The sequence below is a fragment of the Coenobita brevimanus genome, chromosome 16 (genome assembly GCF_032717465.1).
Source record: "Coenobita brevimanus isolate Jiangsu-jjx chromosome 16, ASM3271746v2, whole genome shotgun sequence".
In the NCBI taxonomy this organism is placed as follows: Eukaryota; Metazoa; Arthropoda; class Malacostraca; order Decapoda; family Coenobitidae; genus Coenobita; species Coenobita brevimanus.
In genome coordinates, this window is record NC_136969.1 from 29,728,313 (window position 1) to 29,754,567 (window position 26,255).

General features: G+C 41.8%; 1 protein-coding gene across 1 annotated transcript in view; it reads left to right on the plus strand.

The window, feature by feature from the left end:
• Positions 1-18,689, plus strand: part of LOC145391033 (uncharacterized) — a 153,965-nt gene extending 135,276 nt beyond the window's left edge. The window contains exons 14-16 of the mRNA XM_080265765.1: positions 15,265-15,498; positions 17,520-17,707; positions 18,525-18,689. Coding sequence (XP_080121891.1) covers positions 15,265-15,498; positions 17,520-17,707; positions 18,525-18,689 — 587 coding nt within the window. The remainder of the gene's footprint in view (positions 1-15,264; positions 15,499-17,519; positions 17,708-18,524) is intronic.
• The last annotated feature ends 7,566 nt before the right edge of the window (positions 18,690-26,255 follow it).

A 26,255-nucleotide genomic window follows, 5' to 3' on the forward strand; every position in this document is an offset into this window, starting at 1 on the left:
AAGAATGTGGGAGGGTACGCAAGGAGGGGGGGTGAAAGTGTGGGAGGCTGTGCAAGGGGGGGGGTGAAAGTGTGGGAGGGTGAGCAAGGGGGTGGAAGGGTGTGGGAGGATGTACAAGGGGGTGGATGGGTGTGGGAGGCTGTGCAAGCGGGGGAGAAGGCTGTGGGAGGCTGTGGAAGCGGGGAAGAACGGTGTGGGAGGGAATGCAAGGGTATGGAAGGGTGTGCAGGAGGGGTGGAAGGGTGTCGGAAGGTGTGGAAGGCAGCTGGAGAGTGTTGCAGAAAGCTAGACCGTCTTGTGTGCTGTGGAAGGGAGCTAGTTGGATGTGGAAGAGTGTGGGAGGGTGTAGAAGGATGTGGGAAGTATGCGTCGGGGTGTGGGACGGTATGGAGGAAAGAGGGGGAGGGCTGGATAGGACCGGAAGGGCATGGAGGGGTATGGAAGGGATCTGAAGGGGTGAGGGAAGGTAGGAGAGGTGGACTGAGCTGGGAAAGACTGGAGAGGTTGGAAGTGAGTGAGAGGAAGAAGAAAAGGATATAGGAAGAGTGTGGAGGGACTGAAAGAGGTGGATGGGTGTGAAACGGAATGTGGAAGACTGTGGAGCAGAGGGGAAGGAGAGTCCAGTTGAGAGAAGGTGGGAAATGTATGGAAATGAGTGGAAATGAATAGGAGAGGTGAAGCGGATGGTGGGAGGGAGTGGAAAAGGAAAGAAAGTGTGTGAAGGAGGAAAGGAATTTGGATGGGTGCGGAGGAAGAAGGGAGGGAGGAGAGTGGGCGAGGGAGTGGGGAGGATTTGGGAGAAGGTGGGAGGGAGTGGAATAAAGAGTATGGGAGAAACTAAGTAGGCTGTAGGAAGGAGTTGAGGGGAAAGGGAGAACTGTGGGAGATGGGAAGGGTGGAATGATGTGGGAGTGGGTGTAGGTGTAGGAGGGAGTGGACATCATGTAGTGGGAGTGGATGGGAGTGGGAGAAAGTGGAAGAGAATGGGAGGGGGTGAAGGGGAATGGTAAGGGTGTAAGGGAAGAGGAAAAGTGGAGGGGAATGAGGATAAATGGACATTAGGGAGAGGAAATGTGAGAGAGAGAGAGAGAGAGAGAGAGAGAGAGAGAGACTACTTAGAATACGTGAGAGTCCAAGTAAAATAGGAGGGTGAAGGGTGAGAAAGCGTCTAGGGAAAGAGAATATGTTTGTACAGTATATGGGAGAAGTTGGGAGGACTGGGAGGGTGGGAGAAGGGAAAGAGCATGTTTATATGTGGGAGAATGTGTATGTGGGAGTTTGTTTATATGTGGTAGTACATTTATATATGAGAGTATGTTTGTATGTGGGAGTATGTTTATATCTGTGGGAGTATGTTTATATACGTGAGAGTACGTTTATATATGTGGGAGTATGTTTATATATGTGGGAGTATGTTTCTATGGGAGTATGTTTATATGTGGGAGTATCCTTATATGTGGGAGTGTGTTTATATGTGGGAGTGTGTTTATATGTGGGAGTATGCTTATATGTGGGAGTATGTTATATATGTGGGTTCTGTTTAGTGTGTCTTCTATTTCCCCATCACATCACCTTCCACTTCCTCCTTGGCTTCCCTCTTCCTTTCATTCCCTCTACCTTTCACCTGTACATCCTTATCACTCCTTCCTTACTTTAACCCCTACTACTACCTTTGATGTGTAACTTCTGTATCCCTATCCCATTATCTTCCATCTCCTCCTTAAGGTCTTTCCTCCTCTCACTCTCTCTACGTTTGATCTCTATACCTATACCAATCTTTCACTGCATATTTTTTTCTCTCCACATCCCCACTTTAACACACCATAGTCAGTCCTTTACCTAAGTCCACGTTTATAACCCCATCTCTATAAAAAAAAAAAATCAGTCTCCCATTAGACACAAATAAGAAATATGTAACAAAAAAGACCAGAATGTAATTACCACCCACGAAACCACGTCAAATAAAACGCAAGAAGAATTAATATGAACTAATGAAATAACGCGAATGCAAAAGAAAAGAGCGAGCATTCGAAAAAAGAATGGAGATGACAAAAGCGAAGGGAGGTGAACAACTGTGAACAAAAGAACAAAGAACAGACACGAAGAACTTAATCCAACATACGAAAGACTCAAAAGGTGAAAGCGAAACGATGTGAAAGGGAAACAACGCAAACATATACAAAACATACAATATTCACCAAAACACAGCCAGACACAGTTACATATATGCAACACACACACACACACACACACACACACACACACACACACACACACACACACACACACACAAAACAAAAGCCAACAAGAGAAAGCATTTGAGAGCAGAAGCGAAGGCGGGAGAGCGCTGTAAAAACATTAGGACTGGAAGTGAGACCTTGCCTTTGAAACACACACACACACACACACACACACACACACACACACACACACACACACACACACACACACACACACACACACAAAACAACATAAACTCACACATACGTACACATTTACACATATCCACGCACAAAGACAATGCAATCCCAAAGCTAACACACACACACACACACACACACACACACACACACACACACACACACACACAAACTGGTGCAAAGAATGATGAAGAAGTGATACAATAACGCAGTACAAGTGTGCAAGAAGAAAGGAAGAAACAGATGAAGAAAAACTGAAGACAGGAAGACAAAAAGACAAAGACGGAATCTGCATAAAAACGTGAAATACTCTGGGACGGTTTGGCCAAGTGGAGATAATGGAGAATTAGAGACTGACTAGCAGTGTGTGCGTGAGTGAGGTAGACAGAGGAAAGGAGGAGACGGATATAGAGGATGAGGTGGAGGGAAAGGCCAGAGGAAAACAGAGGATGAGGTGGAGGGAAAGGCCAGGGGGAAACAGAGGATGAGGTGGAGGGAAAGGGGGAGTGGAAAATCGAAGATGAGGTGGAGACGTACATAAATGAGGGCGGTGGGAACTGGTATAAGGGCAGCTTGATGGCGAGGGAGAGAGAGGTATGGAGGCGATTTGTCTGTGGTCACCTTTTCCGTAAGTAAGGCGTCTGGATATATATAGACAGAAATGATGATATAGATTATTTTTTGTAAAGAAGGATCAAAAGGCTGGATATTTAAGATGTACCTTTACAGATTTCTGATGACAACAATTGACTCTTGAACCTGTATTCTTGTCGATTAAGGAAATTCCCTAACACATTTTCCCAAGTGATTTATTTTACTACTACACTATACTGCCCTACTCTGCGTTACATAAATCCTTCCAGTATCGCCACACTCTGCGCAAACAACGTACCAAAGGATATTAACTAACCCAATAATAAATCGCTAAGGAAGAGGTGTTAGGGAACTTCCTTAACCAACGGGAATACGAACCTTGGACCCAATTTCCCCCCCCAAAAAAAAAAAATCAAAACATTTAAGAATATGAAAGAAATTTAAGATAATACGGTAAAGAAAACGCGACCTTACGAGAATAACTCAATCGTGTCAAAATAAAATTAGGTGAGAAAAGTTTAAAAATCTCTCTCTCTCTCTCTCTCTCTCTCTCTCTCTCTCTCTCTCTCTCTCTCTCTCTCCAAAGAAAAACAATCAAATCCAAACATCCGAAAACACAAAGCATAATCATACTGCAAACAGAGAGAGAGAGAGAGAGAGAGAGAGAGAGAGAGGTACATGGCAGTAAAAAGCTTAGGCCTGGAAGTGAAACCCGGTTCTTTAAAACTTGTCATAAACTGGAAGGCGTTTGGCGGGAAGTTTCAAGTTGACACACACACGTCCCAACTTCCCTCGCTCCTGAAGTTGGGGGAGGAGGGGAGGGGGAAGGAGGGGGAGGGGTGGGGAGGGGAAGGGAGGGAGTGGAGAAGTGGGTGGGTGGGTGGGACGGGAGAGGAAGGCGATGGTGATAATATTGGAATGAGGTGGGGAGGAGAGGAGGACATGGGCTGGGGAGAAGAAGAGGGGAAGAAAGGGGATGGGAGCGGGAGAGAAGGAAGGATATGGGGTTAAAATGGGGGTGGGATAGGCGGGATTCTGTGAGGGGGGTAGGACAGGGGACAGTGGAGGGGGAGAGGAAGGGGGATGAGTTGAGATGGCAGAGGAGGAGACTGTGGAAGAGGGGAACGTCAGGTAAGAAATGGGGATAAAACTGGGGTTAGCTGGGGAGGGGGATTGTGAGGGGAGGTGTGGAGGAACGCAGAGGAGCTGGGGGAAGGAGGAGAGAGAGAGGAGGGAAGGTGGGAGAGAGAGGAGGGAAGGAGGGAGAGAGAGGAAGAAAGGGTAGGGTAGGGTAAAGGCGGGGGGTGTCTTGAAGCTTGCGATTGGGGGATAACATAGGCTTCATTGGAGTAGGGAACTGATAGAAAAGGGACGGTCCAAAAAAAAGTTCAGGAATAGGGTACGAAGAGACTAAGTGAGGAAGAAAGTGTGTGAAAGGGGTTAGGGGGTAGCTGTGAGGGGTAGATGAGAGGGTATATGAGAGGGATGGGGATGGTTCTGTGAAAGTTCCAAGGCGTGTGTGTGTGTGTGTGTGTGTGTGTGTGTGTGTGTGTGTGTGTGTGTGTGTACGGCATTGCTCTATGTACGTACTTAACTCATCTGTAACTGGGTGAACGAACTGAACTTATAAAACACACACACACACACACACACACACACACACACACACACACACACACACACACACACACACACAATGCAAACAAACTCGCAAGCGTTCTCTCTCTCTCTCTCTCTCTCTCTCTCTCTCTCTCTCTCTCTCTCTCTCTACGTATTCATCTTTCTTTCCCTCGTTTTTCCCTTTTGGCTCTCCACTATCGTTTCATTTCTTATTTCTCTCTCTCTCGCTCTCTCTCTCTTTACGTATTTATCTTTCCCTCGTTTTTCTCTTTTGGCTCTCCTCTATCGTTTCATTTCTCTCTCTCTCTCTCTCTCTCTCTCTCTCTCTCTCTCTCTCTCTCTCTCTCATTCCATCCCCTCCTGCACCTCTTCATTTTTCCTTTAACTTCCTGTTACCTTTTTCCCCTCTTTCTTGTAATTCCCTCCTCTCTCTCTCTCTCTCTCTCTCACATTTCTTCCTGCGACCGTCTTTTTTTTCTCTCCCTTCCTCTTCCATTTTTCTTCTGCTTCTTCCTTCCTCCCCTCCTCACCTCCTTCCACTTCGCTTCCTCTCCCTCTCCCTCTCTCTCTCTCTCTCTCTCTCTCTCCTCTATCTTCATTTTTAGCTTCTCCTTTCCGTCTCACTCTTTTCTCATTTTTCCTCCCTTGTCTGACTCACTCGCTCCCACCTCTTTCTCGGGGTGGAGGGAGAGAGAGAGAGAGAGAGAGAGAGGCAAAGGGAACTACAGACATCATAAGAAGAGCTACGAAGAATATTAAAAGAGTGAGAATTGATAAAAAAAAAAAATAATAATAATAAGAGAAAATGGAGGAAGAAATAGGAGAATTAGCAGCGAGAGAAAGGAGAGGCATAATAAAAGGAAGAGAGAGAGAGAGAGAGAGTTAGCTCACATCCCTCACCGCCTCCTTCCCACCGCCCACTCTGTTATGCAAACTGGCTCCTGGTGGTGATGGAGGAACAGTTTGCCTCTCTCTCTCTCTCTCTGTGTGTGTGTGTGTGTGTGTGTGTGTGTGTGTGTGTGTGTGTGTGTGTGTGTGTGTGCGTGTGTGTGTGTGTGTGTGTGTGTGTTTAACTTCCGTAACACTAATTCTTTCTATTTACGTAAAGGTCGGGCCGCTTAGGAAAGATCAAAGGTCTCTCTCTCTCTCTCTCTCTCTCTCTCTCTCTCTCTCTCAGTATCTACTAATCAGTCCATGTATCTATCTATCTATCTAAATTTCTCAAAATGCCTATTAGGGTTACTTTATCTTTTGTCGATCTGATTTCTATATATCTATATTTATATTACTTATACTGGTACCTTCCTCTCTCTCTCTCTCTCTCTCTCTCTCTCTCTCTCTCTCTCACACACACACACACACACAGGTCTCTCTAAAACACGTATCTTTACATAATATGTTACACTCACATTTTCTAAGTCCAAAATTGTACCTATATTTATTTATTTATTCATTTTTTTATTTATGGTAAAGTTGCTGTTTTTTTTTTTCTCTCCTGTATTTACCGTTTTTTTTTTTTTTTTTGGCTGTGTTCAGTTTTGTTATCCTTCTGTCTTTTTATTGCTTTTTTTTTTTTAAATAACTGAAGCATGTTTTAGTAGTCGTGTTTTTCTTGGCAATATTTTCTTGTTCCTGTTTTTATTGCGTTTGTATTTACTTCTTATTGCTTTTCTTTCCTATACAGGTGGCTTTACATTGAGTGACAAGCCAAATGGTTTCCTGTAAGCCAAGAAACCATTTACAACGCTGGGTGGTAACCATATAACCAAACCATACGTGCTCCCTACGTGTCAACAAGTGGGTTGGTGGAGGGTTAGTGCCCCTCCCTGTAAAACAAATAACTCCGAGTCAAATGGCCACCCCTTACGGGATTATGGCATCTGGCAATAGATAGATAGATAGTATTTACTTCTCACAGAGGTAATGTGGTTGTTACTGATCTTTTATAGGTTCTTCAATGATGGATTTTATTTTTATTTTTCTGTAATTTGGGGATGATATTCATGTTGACATCACTCATTTTTTTAGACCATTCTCTATAAAAAAAAAAAAAAACTCATAAAACACAAAAAAGCGTCGTATTAAGAAAATCACAAAAACAACAAGACATAAGGAAGGGTAGACAGAAAAAGTGCACCATCAAGCAAGATTGTAGAAGCATAATAATTGACGAGAGACTATCAAACCACGCTACATACTCTTTAGTCATTTACACAAGCCATCAATCACACCCAAACACGACGGGTAAGCCTGCGCAATCACCACGTATGCGCAATCGTGACTGGCCGTGTGTGTGGCGCCCTTCATGCGAGATAAAAGCTTGATGGGGGATAAGCTGAATGGGGGATAAGCTTAATAGGGGATATAAGCTTAATGGGGGATAAAAGCTTAATGGGGGATAAAAGCTTAATGGGGGATAAAAGCTTAATGGGGGATAAAAGCTTAATGGGGGAAACAAGCTTAATGGGGGAAACAAGCTTAATGGAGGATAAGCTTAATGCGGGATATATGCTTAATGGGGGATATAAGCTTAAAGCGGGATAAAAGCTTAATGAGGGATATAAGCTTAATGGGGGATATAAGCTTCATGGGGGAAACAAGCTGAATGGAGGATAAGCTTAATGAGGGATATATGCTTAATGGGATAAAAGCTTAATGAGGGATATAAGCTTAATGAGGGAAATAAGCTTAATAGGGGATATATTGTAAGCTTAATGCGGGGTAAAAGCTTAATATTATGAATGTTTGGTGTCAGGATCAGCTGATTCGTGTCACCAGGCTCAATGACACGACCCTCACTGCACATGTCCACATATCACGTGTAGGAAACGCGCCTGTATAAATATTTCCCATTTCCTCACCTGTATAAATATTTCCCATTTCCTCACCTCGCCTGTATAAATATTTCCCATTTCCTCGCCTGTATAAATATTTCCCATTTCCTCGCCTGTATAAATATTTCCCATTTCCTCGCCTGTATAAATATTTCCCATTTCCTCGCCTGTATAAATATTTCCCAGTTCCTCGCCTGTATAAATAATTCCCATTTCCTCCCCTATATAAATATTTCCTATTTCCTCGCCTGTATAAGTATTTCCCATTTCCTCGCCTTGCCTGTATAAATATTTCCCATTTCCTCGCCTGTATAAATATTTCCCATTTCCTCGCCTATATAAATATTTCCCATTTCCTCACCTGTATAAATATTTCCCATTTCCTCGCCTGTATAAATATTTCCCAGTTCCTCGCCTGTATAAATAATTCCCATTTCCTCGCCTGTATAAATATTTCCCATTTTCTCGCCTTGTAAATTAGCTAAAGGAGGCGCTATCTAACCCCCCCCCCCTCCCCGTTCAGAAAATCTCTTCCAACATGAATACAATTGATTAGAGACAGAATGAAAAAAAAAAAAATGCACAAAAAGGCTTAAGTATACAAAAAGACACAATCCATTTTTTCATATTTGTTTTTCTTTTTTCTGTCTGGTAAAACGACCCCCCCCCCAAAAAAAAAAAAAAAAAAATTCAGGGGATACAAGAGGCAAACGGTATACATAAAAAAAAAAAAATGTAAGAAAAAAGAAAAACTATTCATTATAAGGCGTCAAATATACATGAAAAAAAAGGTCAAAAAAAAAAAAAACAGGTCACAGTATTGAAAACCTTAAGTATGTAAAAAGACCCCGTATCTATTTTTTCCAATTTGCTTTTTCTCTTTTTTTTTTTTGGCGTGGTCGGTGTCGGAACGTGCCTGGAGCTTAATGAAGACAGTCGGTCCCTCCCAGCTACATGAAGCCTCGCTCACTCCTCCATATTCTCCCTCCTGCATTTTATAGAGGCAGGGAGGAAGGGTGGGAGGGAGAAAAGGGAGATATTGGGGAGTGGAGATGGTGGGGTGATATGAGGGAAGGAGGGGGGAGGGAGGGAAGGGAGATACTGGAGAGTGTAGAGTGCGGGGTGATACAAGGAAGGGAGGGAGGGAGGGAGGGAATGGAGATATTGGGGAGTGTAGAGGGCGTGGTGATACAAGGAAGGGAGGGAAGAAGGAAGGGAGAAATTGGGGACAATGGAGGGGGTGAGGGGGTATGGGAAAGGGAGGGAGAGAAGGAGGAAGGAAGGAGGGGACTGGGAGACAGAGGGAGAGAGGAGAGACGGAAGGGATGAAAGGGGGAGAGGGAGGGAGGATTGGGAATGAGTGATAGTGGAAGGATAAGAGGGAGAGAGGGGGAGGGAATGGGGAGAGGGGAAATGGAGGAGACTGAGGGAGAGGGGACAGGAGTGGGGAGGGTAGTGAATGAAAGAGTGATAATGTGTGGGAGAGAAGGAAGGAGAGAGGTGAGGGAATAGGGTAGAGCAGGGGAGGAAGGGTGAGATACAAGCGAATGAGCAGAGGAAGGAAAGGGGGAAGGGAGAAGGAAAGGGATGGAAGGGGGAAAGCAGCGAACCGAAAGGAAAAAAAGGGGGGAAGAATGGATAACTTTGTTTCTTTTTTATGACTTTATTTTCCTCTTTCCATCTTTGTTTCTTTCTTTCTTACTCAACCAATTTCCCGCCCCTGCATTTTATAGTAAGCCTGGGAGGGGGAGGGGGAGGGGGAGGAGGGGGTTGGTAGGGGGAAAGAGAATGAGGGAGAGGGAAAAGGAAGGGAAAGGGTGGGGCTGGCGTTTTGCATAAATAACGTACAAAAGGATATTCACCACCCACATACAAAAATCGCTAAGGAAAAGGTGTTAGGGAGCTTTCTTACCTAACAAGAATACGGAACTTCATATGACTTACAAAAAGACATTATGTATTTACGTATAAGATTAAAAATTTTGGGAAATGCTATGTACTTGTTCAAGAAATTCAGACTCTTGTGATTTATTGATTTATTTATTCAGTTTTTTGTGATGCTGTTATTTTTTTTTTATTGTTGTTATTATTAGCGTTTGTTTATTGCTTTGGATTAATTCTGAGGGACGAAGGGGAGGCTTAGGTTGGAGGGGTAAAGAAAGGGACACTGGAATTGGTGAGGGGATGAGGGTAGAGGATATGGGGAAGAGGAGAGAAGAGGGGAATAACAGGAGAAGAAAGCGGAGGTGGAGATGGAGAAGAAGGGGTGAACAGGAGAGGGAAGGGAGAATAGAATATGCGAGGAGGAGGAGGAGGAAAAAAAGATAAAAGAAGGAAGGGGTAATAGACGAGGGAATGAGAAGGAAGGAAGAATGCGCGTGAACATGGAGTAAGAGGAGAGTTTTAGGGTGGAGGGGAAGAAGAGAGGAGAAAAGGGGGGAAAGAAAGGGAGGGGAATGGAGGGGAAGTAAGGGAGGGGAATGGAGGGGAAGTAAGGGAGGGGAATGGAGGGGAAGTAAGGGAGGGGAATGGAGGGGAAGTAGGGAAATGGGAAGGGTCTGGTGAAGTAAGGGAGAGAAAGGATGGCGAATGTTCACTATAATTTTTCCCCATGGTATTTCTGTTCGTATGTCAATTATATGAGTTTCCTTGAATACCCTGTCCAAGTATCTATCTAGGGTTGTATCTATCTCCCTGGATCGACCTACTGTATCTATCTATCAATCTATCTATCTGTGCTTGTCTGTAGGAAGGAAAGAAGGTGTCGCACATTCCTCTACTAACTTCCTTGCTTCTCTGCCCATCCGTATTTCAAGCGATTTTCTTTACCAATTATCTTTCTATATCCGTATTTGTTTCCTTGCAAATAGTGTATCTTTTTTTTCTCTGTTTTTCTGTGATTTTCTGTGCACCTTATTATCCCTCTTTGTCTATTTTCTGTGAGTATATTTTCTATCTATCTAGCTATTTTTGTCTGTCTATTTCTTCCTCTCGCTCGCTCACTCATCGATAGTCTCTCTCCTAAATTTTATGAAGGGCTTGGGGAGGAGGGGAGAGGGAGGGGGGAGGGGGAGGTGAGGGAGGGGGGTCAGGGAAAGGTTGATTGGGGGTTTGGGTAGGGGGGAGAGAAAGAGAGAGAGAGAGAAAGAGAGAGAGAGAGAGAGTGTGTGTGTGTGTGTGTGTGTGTGTGTGTGTGTGTGTGTGTGTGTGTGTGTGTGTGTGTGTGTGTGTGTGTGTGTGTGTGTGTGTGTGTGTGATTATCTGTTTGTTTCTCCACCTCTCTCTCTCATTCTTCGCTTTTCTCTCTCCTCCATTTTACAGGGAGGGGGAGAAGGAGGGGGGAAGGGGAAAGAGGAGGGGGGAGGGGGAAGGAAGGGGGTGTGAGAGAGTGAGAGAAAATGGAGAGAGGTTGTGATTATATCTTTTTTCTTCCTATCTTTATCGCTCGCTCACTCCTTGATATCCTCTCTCTTCCATGATTGTCTATTCCTACCTATCTATCTATCTATCCATCTATCAACCTATCTATCTATCTACCTAACTATCTATTCCTCCATACATCGGCCTATCTATCAATCCAATTATATTCCTGTCTATTGATTTATATCCTACGTGTTTACCTATCCATCCATCAATTACCTCCACCTGTCTTTCTATCTATCTACCTGTCTCCCTAGCAACTATCTATCTATTTATCCTCACCTTATCTACAATATTAAATCATCCACGCTCTCTCTCTCTCTCTCTCTCTCTCTCGATATTCATACCCCTGCATATTTTACCAAGGTTAAAGGCCAAGGGATTTTTTTTTTTTTTTTGGCTTCGTTGGGATCTTTATCAATATATTTTTCGCTCTAACTCACTTTTACTTTTTATTATTTATTTTATTTATTCATTTATTTGCCCATTAATTAGTTTACTGTTTGACGGAACCTTACTTGTGCAGAGAGAGAGAGAGAGAGAGAGAGAGAATTATCTACAAACACCGAAAGGTAGTATCGTACGTAATGATAATGAGAGAGAGAGAGAGAGAGAGAGAGAGAGAGAGAGAGAGAGAGAGAGAGAGAGAGAGAGAGAAGGAGGGATTAAGGGCCCGGGCTTGACGTTAATCCCAACAAGGAAGTGGCAGAGGGGGATTACTCTGCGTGTGTCCCTACCAGCACTATTCACTGTGTTATGGTGTTAAATCCCCGGCCCCTAGCGTTAAATCCGGGGCTTCCTGTGTTAAATCAAGGGTTTTGTGTTAAATTTGGGGTATCTTGTGTTAAATCCGGGGCTTCCTGTGTTATATTTAGGTCTTCTGTGTTAAATTTAGGTCATCTTGTGTTAAATTTCGGGTTTCTTGTGTTAAATTTAAGGCATCTTGTGTTAAAAATAGGCATCCTGTGTTAAATTTGGGTCTCTTGTGTTAAATTTGGGTGTTAATGTGCTCTTTAGAATGTCTTTTGTTAAACCTGTGTTAAATCAAGTTGTGCAGTGTTAAATTCTGTGTTAAAATCTCTCTCTCTCTCTCTCTCTCTCTCTCTCTCTCTCTCTCAATATATCATTACATGCGATATTACTTTCGATTTTCGTTAGATAAATTATTCTCTCTCTCTCTCTCTCTCTCTCTCTCTCTCTCTCTCTCCACACACACACACACACACACACACACACACACACACACACACTCTCTCTCTCAAGGAAGCTGAGTGACAGAATAAGACGGTGATGCGGCTCAATATCCTTTACATGGCACTTCTTCGTGACTAGCATTGTATTCTAAGTGTTGGTCTGTTACAATTCGAGAGAGAGAGAGAGAGAGAGAGAGAGAATGTTTGTGTCGGTATTTGTAGATTGCACCCTTGAGAGAGAGAGAGAGAGAGAGAGAGGGGGGTAGTATGGGACAGGTTACCTCTCCAACTAATTCCTTCCCAATACCCACAATCACCCAATCCCCTCCTACTCAATACCCTTCAATAACTTCCAGGTAAATAAATAACCCCATATGTGATTTACTAACCCCTTCACTCTGAGGATCTATACTGTGTTTTATTAGTGTTTTTTTTAAATTGTCTTTGTGTTTAATTTTCCAGTGGTTCTATTTGTGTGTGTGTGTGTGTGTGTGTGTGTGTGTGTGTGTGTGTGTGTGTGTGTGTGTGTGTGTGTGTTTTACTACTGTGTTCTATTCTGCGTTCTACTGTGTTTGACTGAGTTTTTATTTTGCGTGTTCTCTTATTTTGGGTTCTGTATACTGAGAGAGACAAAGTTACAGATGTGGATGGCGAATGGAGTGGAGGAGTGGATGTGGAGTTAGGATGGTGGATTTAGATGTGGATGATCCGGAGAACTGCAGAAGGAATGGAATGGATTTTTATAATAATCAGACGGAAATGTGGAATGCAGACGAGGCCATACGTGAAAGTGGATGAGTGTGTGTGTGTGTGTGTGTGTGTGTGTGTGTGTGTGTGTGTGTGTGTGTGTGTGTGTGTGTGGTGTGAGGTGGAATAAGGAAGGTGGTATGAGGTGGAATAAGGAAGGTATGTAAGTCTATAGCTAAGAATGGAATGAGCGTTTGTAATAAAAGAAAAATATATGGTATTGTACGAAAAACAAGATTAAACGACTATGTGGATGAGTGGATTTAGGAATGTGGGAAAGTGGAGTGATGTGGAATGAAGTGGATGAGTGGATTTGGGAATGCGAGAGAGTGGAGTGATGTGGAGAAAAATATCTGGCTGTGGATGGTGAAGCGGGTCAAACAGTCAGATGGATGAGTGGATTTTGGAATGTGGGAGAGTGGAGTGATGTGGAATGCCCATGTTGTTGTGCAGAGGAAGGGAGACACTTTGTGGAAGGATGAAGTGGAGCGCGTAATGGTGTGTGGACATAGGTGGAATAATATTGTGTTGTTGTGTCCGGTGGAGGCACCCCAGAGAATTGGAATAGGGTGGAGAGGGCAGGCGGAAGAGTGCTGTGAAGGTGGAGAAAGGGGTGGTGCTGGAGAGGGGAAAGGGGGGATACGTGAGTGGTGGAGCAAACAGGAAGTGGGTGGAAAGGGGTGAAGTGGAAGAGTGGAGGGGGGTGGTGCTGGAAGAGAGCAAGGCGGTGATGTGGAAGAATGGAGGGTGGAGTGAAACAGAGTGTTTTTGTGGTCTGGATGAGGGACGGTGAAATTTGTTTGTGTTCACGCGAAATGCTTGTCAGTGTTTGGCGTGTGGCGGAAAATAGATAATCAGACTGGTAGATAGATAAACTGAAAAGGAAGGTAGATATACAGGTAGTACACACACACACACACACACACACACACACACACACACACACACACACACCTAGATATTTCAGGATGCCATGATCTCTTTAACATACTCAACTACATACCAAATTATTCACTGCCTATCTTACGGTCATTTGCTTCTCTTCCTCCATCACCCACATAGATACACAAGCTCCCCAACTCCTAAAAGAATAAAAAATAAACTAAAAAAACTCCCCATCGCCCCAACATCTAAGAAAACACACATTTCCTTAAGATTTAAAACTAATTCTACATATAACACTGCGTTCTTGTGCACAAATCTTCCTCCTTTCAACTAATTCTCTAACCTTAACGTCAAAGATCTCCACAGTTATAGAAATAAAAATAGATTCAATAGATTCTAAGATGTTTTACAGTATGTCAAACTTCTTAATCTTACCTTTCAGCTCCTTACAAGACTACAACCATCTTCTCGAAACCAAACACGTCCTCCCCATACCTGTGAAAATAAAAATAATATGTCTTTTAGTGACAGGGCTAAATTAATCTGAACATAATTTATTCAATGTCGGTATGCGGACAATTACAAGCTCTTTAACAGTTATAGGTTCCTCTCTCTCTCTCTCTCTCTCTCTCTCTCTCTCTCTCAAATCCTTTCAAGCCCTACTGATCTACATAAAATTCCCTGGCAATAAGAAAAAGATAAATAAATAAATAACATTCTTTAACAAATAAACATCTTTTAACAATTTTTCTTCCAGTCCCATTTACAATTTACATATATTAATTTACCCAACGTTTACAATTTACGTGTTTTACATTGAGTGTTTTTGATAACCTCTTTTAAACACACACACACACACACACACACACACACACACACACACACACACACACACACACACACACACACACAAACAGACACACACACACACACACACACACACACACACAAACAGACACACACAAACACACACACACACACACACACACACACACACACACACACACACAGCGCTTAGCCCGATTTACATTAACTTTTCCTCAAATTTTTACAATGTTGCGGCGACCATCATCTACTCACTTGATGTAGTGCTTCCTTCTTCTTCCTTCACCTATATCATTCTTTTTCTGTGTCTGTCCTCATCTCTTCCTATTTCTCCCAACTTTTCTGTCGATTTATATAACTCTTCTCTCCTTTCCAGGTGGCTTTACCTTGAGTGACAAGCCTAATGGTTTCCTGTAAGCCAGGAAACCATTTACAACGCTGAGTTTTAACCATATAACCAACCCATCCGTGCTCCCTATATGTCAATATATGGGTTGGCGGAGGGTTAGTGTCCCTCTCCGTAAAACAAGTAACTCAATGATAAACGGCCGCCGCTTACGAAACTATGGCGTCCGGCTAAAGATAGATAAACAGACCTTTCTTTTCAACAGCGCTTATTTTAGTTCTAACATTAAATTCTGACCTCATTTACAAATTAACTTTTATTCTGCACCTGTTTCACGTTCTTATTCCAAGGTATTTTACAATTTACATTTTCTTTCACAGCACCGCCCCCGCCCACGCCAACCCCGCCGGGCTCCAAACCCACCCGCGACCCGCCCAATGCTGCGGGTCTGGGCGGGCTTGCGGTGGTGATAGGCGGGCTCGTGGGCGGCGTGGGCGGGACTCTGCTTCTCCTAGTGCTGGTAATAATGCTAATGAGGCACAGGACGAGGCGGAGGAGGGCGGCAGAGGAGGAGTTAGTGATGCCTAATGACCAAGCAATTAAGAGTACTAGTGGTAAGTATTTGAGAGAGAGAGAGAGAGAGAGAGAGACAGAGGGAGACAGACAGACAGACAGACAGAAATGGTTATGCCTAATGATCATGTTATTAAGAGTATTAATGGTGAGAGAGAGAGAGAGAGAGAGAGAGAGAGAGAAATACGTAACCTAGTATTATCACTGTGATACTACTGACCATACACACAAGATATACCTACACACTGCACAAAAAAATCCTGCTTTAAAGATATATATAAATGTCAAATACAACATATATATAATTCACTCTCATTTAGAAAACACATTTATAACTTAGCCAGGTATCTAAAAAACTGCTTTGCCCCCTATGAGATGAGAAGACACACCGTAACTCAAAAATTGCGAACATTTTAAATTCCTTTACCATTCACGTGCACATCCTCTTAGTCTTTTATTCACGGCGCTGCCCGAGACAAAAGCCTCACTGCCAGAGGGGGAGATAAAAAAAAAAGAAGAAGTAACAATAGGAACGAAGAAAAATAGGCTAGAAATAACAGCAAGACTCTCAAGCCGCCCCAAGCATTTTAGAAAACCGATAGAGGGAAGCTTAGAGTGACGAATGAGATAGTTTCCCCTCCACTCCCTCATTTTCTCTCATTTTCTGTTTTCGTTTCTCATTTTTACTGCTGCTCCACTCGCTTTTATCTTCCCTTTCTTCAAGCTTTTTTATTTTTCTTTACTTTACGAATTTAGTATTCTTCCACGATTTTTCTCTTGCCGTCTTTGTATTTACTTATTTATTTATTTATTTACATGATTTAAGTATTGCATGCAGAAGTCAGTGCTCTCTTTGCTTTTCCCAATTTTCCCCCCACACTCCTGTATACACCTTTTCCCATGGTGCGGCGCTAATTTCCATATATACACAATACACTTCATTTTTTTTTTCTCAAGAGTTGTAAAGCAGATAAGTGGAATTTCAAAGCCAAATCTATTATCCCTAACTCCTCACAATTCTTCAAAAAGAAAGAAAAAAAAGCGTCAAACAATGGCTGGCAAAAACAGAAACGTAAAAAGAAAAATGGACTTAGTTTTAGAAGCCTTATATGGAAATGGGTAATAAGGGGAACACAAGCAATTTATACCTTAGCAATCCTACGCACTCCCAATCCTTCCCTATCCCACCAAAATGTAAACAGTGAGTGAAACGTGGCAAGGTGGGAGCGAAGAGTTTTATGAGCCCGCGTATATCAAGGGGTGACTGCTTTAAGCCAGGGTGCAAGTCATTTACCCAGCGTGCCTCATTTTCTTTATTGCTGCTTTTATTTCGTACACTATTATGGCGATGTTCATTTGTTCTACCTGCTTTTTTCTTTTCTTCTTCTTTTTCAGGTTTGTATTTGTATTTCGCAAAGTGTGTTTTTGTTCTCTTTACTGCTTCTTTCCGTCCTCGTTTTCTTTTTTATCTTACACTTACTTGTTTCATGCTTTTCATTCATTCTTTTTTAATGTTATTTCACGTTACATGGGACATCTTACTTTTTTATTCCTTCGTTCCATTTTCAATTACGTTTAATATTCATTCATGAGTTTTGCTTTGAAGTTTTTTTATTTGCGATTTACACTGTTTCTCCTTCCTGTCTTCCTCTTTCTGACCCTTTCTTCTCCTTGACCTAGCTTTCATCCACCTTTCTCACTTTCTTGACCAATTTTCCTCCCTCTCTCTGACCTTGACCTAGTTCTTCTCTCCCTTTCCCTGACCTCCTTGACCTAGCTTTCCTCCCCCTTTCTCTGACGTCTTTGACCTGGTTTTCTTCCCTCTTTCCCTCCCTTCTTCCTGACCCAGTTTTCCTCCCCTTCCCCTCACCTCTTCTTTGACCTAGTTTTCCACGGTCTTTCCCTCTTTCTCTTCTTCCTGACCTAGTTTCCCTCCCTCTTTTCCCCGATCTATTTGTCTTTGTTTTTCTCTTCTCTTTGTCTCTTTCTTCTACCTGACCTACTAATCCTCTCTCTCTCTCTCTCTCTCTCTCTAATCCCAATCCCACATCTCCCCCAACAGAGGAGACGGGGCAAGACCTTCCTAGTGCGGGGCCCAGCGAGGAGCTCCCCCTCACCCCCCGCCACCCCCCAACACCCCGCCCCGTCCCCATCCCCCGCCCCCCCTCCACACCCCGCCCCCTACACACCCCACGCCCCCCCTCCACGCCCAGACCCCCGCGAGCAGCCAACACGCCGCCCCCTCCGAAGGTAAGGTAAGGTGTGTGTGTGTGTGTGTGTGTGTGTGTGTGTGTGTGTGTGTGTGTGTGTGTAACCTATATTGCAGGCACCTACCTAACTGTCCAGTCTACATAGAGAGAGAGAGAGAGAGAGAGAGAGAGAGAAACGGCGATGGTGGATGGATATATATATATATATATATATATATATATATATATATATATATATATATATATATATATATATATATATATATATTGTTGGAAGGACACAAGTCAAGAGTGAGAGCCGTGGAAATGAGTTATTTAAGAGGAGCCTGTGGAGTCACATGGAGAGACAGGCTGACGAATGAGGATATAAAGGAGCGTTGTGGTGTTGATGTGGATGTGATAGGAAGCGTTATGAGGAACACACTGAGGTGGTTTGGCCATGTGGAGAGGATGGAGGGTGAAAGACTGACGAAGAGAGTGTATGTGAGTGAGGTGGAGGGGGAAAGAGGGAGGGGGAGGCCGAGGATGAGATGGAGAGATGGGGTGGAGAGGTATATGAGAGAGGGGGGTGTGAGTTGGGAGCAGGGGAGTGAAATGGCGGGGGACAGGGCGACTTGGAGGCGATTTGTTTGTGGCCACCCCAAACGGGATTGAGGCGTCTGGCAATAGATAGATAGATAGATAGATAGATAGATACAGTATATGTATAACCTCCGTCGCTCATGTCTGTAAGGAACACCCATTTTTATATATATCCAGTGTTGTCAGGTACATTCATTAATTAACTACGGATTCCTTATCGTATCTTATCTCTCCCATATCCCCCTTTATCTCTCCTTTATCTCTCCCCCACACAGATCCTCCGGCGGGGCAGCGAGATAGCGAGAGACATCGAGGAGGAGGTGACGGAGTGTGTGATGCCTGCGGGGGCGGGGGCGGGGGCGCTGGAGGGGGCCAAGAGGGGGGGCGCACTGGTTGGGGGGCGGGGAGGGGGCACGGGGACCCTACCCAAAGTCAAGTGAGGCCTGGGGAGGGGTGGGGGGAGAGTAGTGGTGAGGTTGAGTTTTATGAGAAGTCGAGTATGAGGTCAGGTCGTCTGAAGTGAGGTCGAGTATGAGGTGAGGTCGAGTCTGAAGTGAGGTCGAGTATGAGATGAGGTCGAGTCTGAAGTCATGTTGAGTATGAGGTAAGGTCGATTGTGAAGTAAGGTGGTCTGAAGTGAGGTCGAGTCTGAAGTCAGGTCGATTCTAAAGTAGGGTCGAGTCTGAGGTGAAGTCGAGTATGAGGTAAGGTCGAGTCTGAAGGGGGTCGATTCTGAAGTGAAGTCGAGTCTGAAGTGAGGTCGAGTCCTAGGTAGAGCACTGCCTGAGCGAGACACGGTGAGATTTACCAGGTCTTAACGAATTCAGGTCGATTCTTGCAAGGCAGCGTTAGGAGATCGACCTGGGAGAGTTGTGAGAGCTAAGTTTGAGGTCGAGTTATGAGAAGACGACCTGAAGGTAGAGTTATATGAGGTTCAGGAAAAAGTCGAGTTGCGTGAGACAGAATTATGCAGGTCGAGTGCGAGGGTGAGGGTGGGGTAATGGCGTCAGAGGTCGAATTGCCTGAGGTCGATTAAAAAAATAGTAGAAAAATTACGGTCACGGGTCGATTGAGGAACAAGGACAGGTAGAGTTCTTTCTAAGGTCGACTCATCTAAAATCGACCTTGGATCCGAGATGAATGAGGTCGAATGGCACTTGAGGTCGACTGTTTTAGGTCGATTTAGAGTGCTGAGTCGAATGAGGTAAAATTTATGAATGGTCTGGTTATAATTCGACTTTGAGATACAGTAATTAAGAGGTCGAGGTCTGAATGGTCGATTAATGAGGTCGAAGGTCGAATAATTAGATCGAATAATGAGGTCAAAGGTCGGATAATGGGGTCAAAGGTCGAATAATGGGGTCAAAGGTCGAATAATGAGGTCAAAGGTCGAATAACGAGGTCAAGGGTCGAAAAATGAGGTTGGTCTGAAATCACGCTAGTACGTAAGGTTGAATACTGTAGGAGGTCGAGCAGGTCAAAAATGAATCTTGTCTGAGGTCGAGCACTGCCTGAGGTCAAGTTAGATGTCGACTGGTCTAAAATCACACTAACACATAAGGTCGAGTGCAGTGTGAGGTCGAGTGGGCTGAGGTCGACTTAGCTGGACGATGGTAAGGTTTTCTACTTCCTATTTAATACCCCATTTTTAAGATACTCCCAATTATCCAATCTACCTACTCTACCTCCCCTTCTACTCCCAATTATCCAGCCTACCTACTCTACCTCCCCTCCTACTCCCAATTATCCAGCCTACCTACTCTACCTCCCCCTTATACTCCCAATTATCCAGCCTACCTACTCTACCTCCCCTTATACTCCCAATTATCCAGCCTACCTACTCTACCTCCCCTTATACTCCCAATTATCCTCTCTACCTAACCTTTTCTAACTACCCTTATCAACATCCTATCATATCAACGCATTATCTTCCTCTATCTCCCTATCTTTCAATTATCCACCTCACTTTTATTATTCTATTTCTCTTTACTAACAATTTTTACCCTTCTATCCTTATCAACCCATTATCTTCCTTTATCGCCATATCCCTCTAGTATTCACCTAACTTTATTATTTCCCATTACTAACAGGTATATTTCTATCCTTATTCCTCTGTTATATATTCTCTATCTTCGTGGTGGAGAGGGAGCCTTCACGCGATGGCACTGATATGACAAAAGCGTCCCTCAACTCCCTGCCTCTCGGGGTGGGGTGGGGGTGGACTGCAATAGGGCAACTTCAGCCTGCAGTTCACCGAGTTCACGTTCAGATGAGCCTCGGACCACAACAACTACAACTACAACAACTACAACATTTTCCACAATAAGGGGTCAATAAACACTGATACGACGGTGCCAAATTTAGGTTCTTCTATCATTCAATTTTATTCTGTTTTCCAATTTACGTGCAAGCTGTTTCTCTAAATATATACAAAAAAAAAATATCTTGTAATATATGTTTTTCTCCTGGTCTGTTTTAATGCCTGTATTTCCTTTTCTAATAATTCTGGTGAAAACATTTTAAATTCTTCAATGATCTTTCAAGTGAACTGCTTATTTATATCGCCATTTACTTACTTACATCGACATTTATTTATTTACATGGTCATTTAATTATTCACAGTCATTTATTTATTTACATAGACTTTTTTTTATTTACATAGTCATTTATCTACTTACATCGTCAATTAATTACGGTACTTACATGTTACCTATTCCTACTTTTTAATTATGTCTTCCATTTCTAGGCCAATTTTATCTCCTACCTTCAATAATTTCTTCTGTATTCCTTTGGTCTACGAGTCATTTTGGATTTTTTTTTTTTAATATTCGTAATATAATTTTCGACTGTTTTTATTTAATATTCTGTAATATTCTTCTTTTTCTGCAAAAGTATCTACATCTTACACATTCTTCTTAACATTTGATTCCTTCCCTTCCTATCCCTACCATTTCTTCCAACTATCTCCTAGCCAACTGCATTTCCTACTACTCCTTCTCCTTCTCCCCTTTCGCTCCCCTTCCCTTCCCCTCTTTCCTCTCCCCTTTTTCCCCCGCCCTTCTCACCCTCTCCCCTTATCCTCCCCCTACCCTCCCTTCTCTCCTCCTCTCCCCCCTCCCTTCCCCCTTCCCTCTCCCCTTTTTCCCCCCTCCCTTCCCTCTTCCCCCTCCCCCTTTCCCCTTCCCCCCCTTCCGGGTCCTGTGCGCCCTCCTACCATCACTTGTTTGTCTTGTTACAAGCGCCAGGACGCCCGTGGCTATATTGTGTATATTTTGTAATAAAGGTTTTGTATTCCGAAAGGCTGTATTTCACTCTCCTACCTGAATAATCTTACCTGGAAGAGAAGATCAATTTACGTAAGTTTAGTTTGATAACTTACTCCTATAATTTTACTTAAAGGGTCGAAATACACAAGTAAAGTTTGATATCTTACTCCTACTTATATAATTTTACTTAGAAGGTTGAAATACACAAGTAAAGTTTGATATATTTCTCTTACTTATATACTTTTACTTAGATGGTCGAAATACACAGGTAAAGTTTGATATCTTTCTCTTACTTAAATTGCTCAGTTGGAACAGAAGCAAAAAATAAGCCACTTTTATATATTTTTTTTTTTTCATTTCGTCAATATCATCTCTGAACTGAAAAAAAAAATACTGTATATAGAAAGTTCAATATATCTTTACATTCTTCTACATATAAAAAGTTGCATTTATTTTTATATTCTATGATGCTCACTTGCAGAGAAAAACAAACTGCAATTTACATAAACTGAAGTATATAGCTTGTTTTCCATTTTCGCATTTTCTCTTATTAATTTCTATGGGAAGTATGGAAAAAAAATGGTATCACAAGTGTTGTAATAAATAACCTAAATGAAATGTAACATAAACAAATAACGAATAACATAACAAATAAATAACAGAACAAATAACATACCGTATCATGAAAAACAAATAACAAATAAATAACATAAAGAACAAACAAATAACATAAAGAACAAATAACAAATAAATAACATATAGAACCATTAACAAACAACATAAAGAACAATTAACATAAACAACACAGAGAACAAATAACTAATAATATTAAATTCTTCAGACGATTTTAGTTCATTTAATAACTACTAAAAATAAATGAAATATAAATAAACGTCCTGTTAACTCCGTCAAGGCCAATCATTTCTGTTTTATTTTTTCCATTGACAGACGATTTTATTTATCAAAAGGAAGGCCTCTTGTAGTGAAGGGGTTAAGGGAGGCAATACCTAAACCCCCACGCTCGGAAAAATTATCCAAAGTTCTAAAATTTAATCCAAAGTTCCAAAAATTTTCCCAAAGTTTAAAGAAATCACTTCCAAAAATGTATCCAAAGTTTCAAAAATCTATCCAAAGTTCCAAAAATTCATCTGAAGTTCCAAAAATTTATGCGGTTCCAAAAAATTATCCAAATTTCCAAAAAAAAATCAAAGTTCCAAAAATGCAAAGTTCCAAAAAAAATCCAAAGTTCCAAATATTTTTCGAAAGTTCCCAAAATTTATGAAGTTCCAAAAATTTATCCAAAGTTCCAAACAAAAATACAAGTTCCCAACATTTATCCAAAGTTCCCAAAATTTTTCAAAAGTTCCCAAAATTGATCCTAAGTTCTTTAATTTTATCCAAAGTTCCAAAAAAATCCACAGTTTCAATAATGTTCCAAAAGCTAACCAAAGTTTCAAAAATTTATCCAAAGTTCCACTAATTTATGCAATGTTTCCCCAAATTTACCGGAGTTGAAGAAATTTATTGAAAGTGAAAAAAAAAAAAAACTAAAGCCAAATTTACGTCAGGGAATAACATGAAGAGAAAGATGGCGTCCTCAGGTTGAAGGGGTTTTATGACCAAGCAAAACAGAGATAGATTGACAGATAGATAGAAAGACAGACAGAGATAGATAGATAGATAGACAGGTGGATATTTTCTTTACCATGGGTTTTAAAATGTCACTCAAAAACGTGTACAATATGGTCCAAATTATAACTCAGAACACATACATATATACATGCTTACACACATACATTAATAAGTACAGACACATATACATGCATACATACCGTACATACATACACATACACACATTACATACATATATACATAAACACATTCATACATACACCGTACAAACAAACATACATACATCTGATTCGTAAATGCACATATCCATCCACCCACTCATCCATCCACACATATACACACACGCACATAAACATACATATCTATCCATCCATCCATCCTTACACATATCCATACATACACACATAAACAAACATCAAACACATCCATACACACACACACACACACACACACACACACACACACAAACACATTATGCACACATACATAAACACACATCATACACAAACACATACAGACACACAAATACACATCATACGCACATACATGCACACATAAACACACATCATACACACATACATACACACAAACACACATCCATACACACACATAAACAAACATCATACACACATACAAACACACATTATACAAACATACATACACACACAAACACACATCATACACACATACATATAGATATCCACACACATTAACACAGTCACGGCCGATCAAATATCAATGCGTCTGGTTTGACATCATTATACTAATAAAAAATAAACAACATATTATGATAAAAAATAAACACGTCATTAGTCACTATTTATCTAACGAGTGTCAGGGTATAGGGTGAACTTTTTATGTATTTTATTTATAATTTTATTTATTTATTTATTTATTTATTTGGTCAGGAACATCAATCCCATACCCTTTTCACCTTAACTTGGCCCAGAATTTCGTCCTTTTGCAGCTTCTGTTATTATTATTATTATTTTTATTATTATTATTATTATTATTGCTACTACTACTACTACTATTATAATTACTATTATTATTATTATTATTATTATTATGTATATGACGTCATTTTCATTATTATTATTATTATTATTATTATTATTATTATACTTTTACGAAAACATTATGAACTGGACAGGTTAGATAAGCCCTTCATTAACTTCGCCACTACCTGAAACCTCACCTGAACAAATTTAATCACCTGAAGAATAAAGAAAATAAAAAATAAATAAATAAAAACAAATAATTGAAGTCCTCAGGGTGAAAGGGTTAATAGTAAAGGAAAAAAAAGATTAATTACCAAACGACATGGACCTAGACAACTAAAAATAATAAAATAAAAATAAAAATAAATCAACACATTACTCCTTTACTGCCCACGGTCTCCCTTTTAAAGACTCATTTGGGGTTAAAGTTACTTAAGTGGTTGATCCTAAAATTTGTTCCTATTAACTTTACGACTATGGGTCACTTACCACGGTTTATTTGTGGTCATCATCATCATCATCACTACCACTAACACCATCATCATTACCAGCATCACCACGACCATCATCTTTATTAACATCTTCATATTCATAGTCATCATCATCATCATCATCACCACCATCATCATCATCATTACCAACACCACCCTCATCATCATCAACCCCACCACGATCAACATCAGCAACATCTTCATATTCATAGTCCTCATCATCATCATCATCATCAGCCAGATCTTTCCTACTTAAAAATGGGGTTAAAATAGGTCAAAATAGCAAAGAAAGAAAAAAGAGGTAATGATAATAACAGTATACACTGTGAAATGGGCCACACACTCATTCATGGCCCACTCCAGCTCAGAAAATCATGAGAGAGAGAGAGAGAGAGAGAGAGAGAGAGAGAGAGAGAGAGAGAGAGAGAGAGAGAGAGAGAGAAGGTACGAAGCTCACTAATAAATCCATGGTTGTTAGCCGCTTCAGTCCGAGAACGCATTTTTAAGTTTGAGTTACTATTTCTTTCACCCTGAGATATTTTTCGAAAACAAGGGGTTAAGTATGGTTTTAATTCTTTCTTTGATTGCTACAGTTGTATAGTATCTTAAAAAAATGTCTGGTGGGGGAAAAAAAAAAAAATTAATTGGCGAGAAAGGGTACTGATTCTTTGCCTGATTCTCGCCAATATGCCTCTAAGTACAAAGAATCCCTAGCATGGTACGAATCACAGGGAAGGTAAGAATCACTAAAAAATTCCATCTAACTTTTAATACGACTATGGCCTAATTCTGATTCATTTTGTGTCACTGATTCTACTTTCCTTTTCTTTTCATCTCAACGACAAGAATCCTTAACATACTAAGCTTCACTGGGAGGTATGGCGCTTACTAATGATTCTATGGTAGCTAGTGATTCCATGGTAGCGATTCTAACAATGGTAATGGTTTGTGTTCTCAGGAGTAGCACATCCAAAGGTGACTCGGTAAAAGGAAGCAGGAAATTTCTTTGACTACCATCTTAGAAAAATGTAAGAAATGTGCAAACCACCTCATCAGTATTTTGCCTCCCCCCATCTCCCCCCCATTCTTCTTCCCTCCAAGCCCCTCCTTTTCTACTTCACCCCTTCCCCCTCCCCAATCCCTCCCTCAGTCATACTTCCCTCCTCCCTCCAATCCTCCTTCCCTTCCTGCGACTCCTTATCAAAGACACATACTGTAATATGATTTTCTCTCTTCTTATTCTCCCCCCTCCTTTCCCCCCACCCCTTCTCCCCCGTCTCACCTCCTTCCTCCCTCCCCCTTCCCCTTCCCTCCCTTCTTTTTCACCTCCATCCTCGCCTCCCACCAAATACAACCAATATGTTTTTCCCTCTCCTTCCTCCCTCTCATATTCCCTCTCCTCCCCTCCTGTTTCCCCCTCTCCTCTCGTCCCCTCCCCACAAGACATACTATCAATATACTTTCGCACTCATCTTTACCTTCCCAACTTTCTCCTCACTGTTACATCCCCATCCATTTTCTCCCCTTCCGATCTCCCCTCCTCACCTTCCACTTCCCCATCCCCTTCCTTCCCTAACCCCTCTCCCCCCTTCACTGCCTCCCCCTCCCCCTCCCGC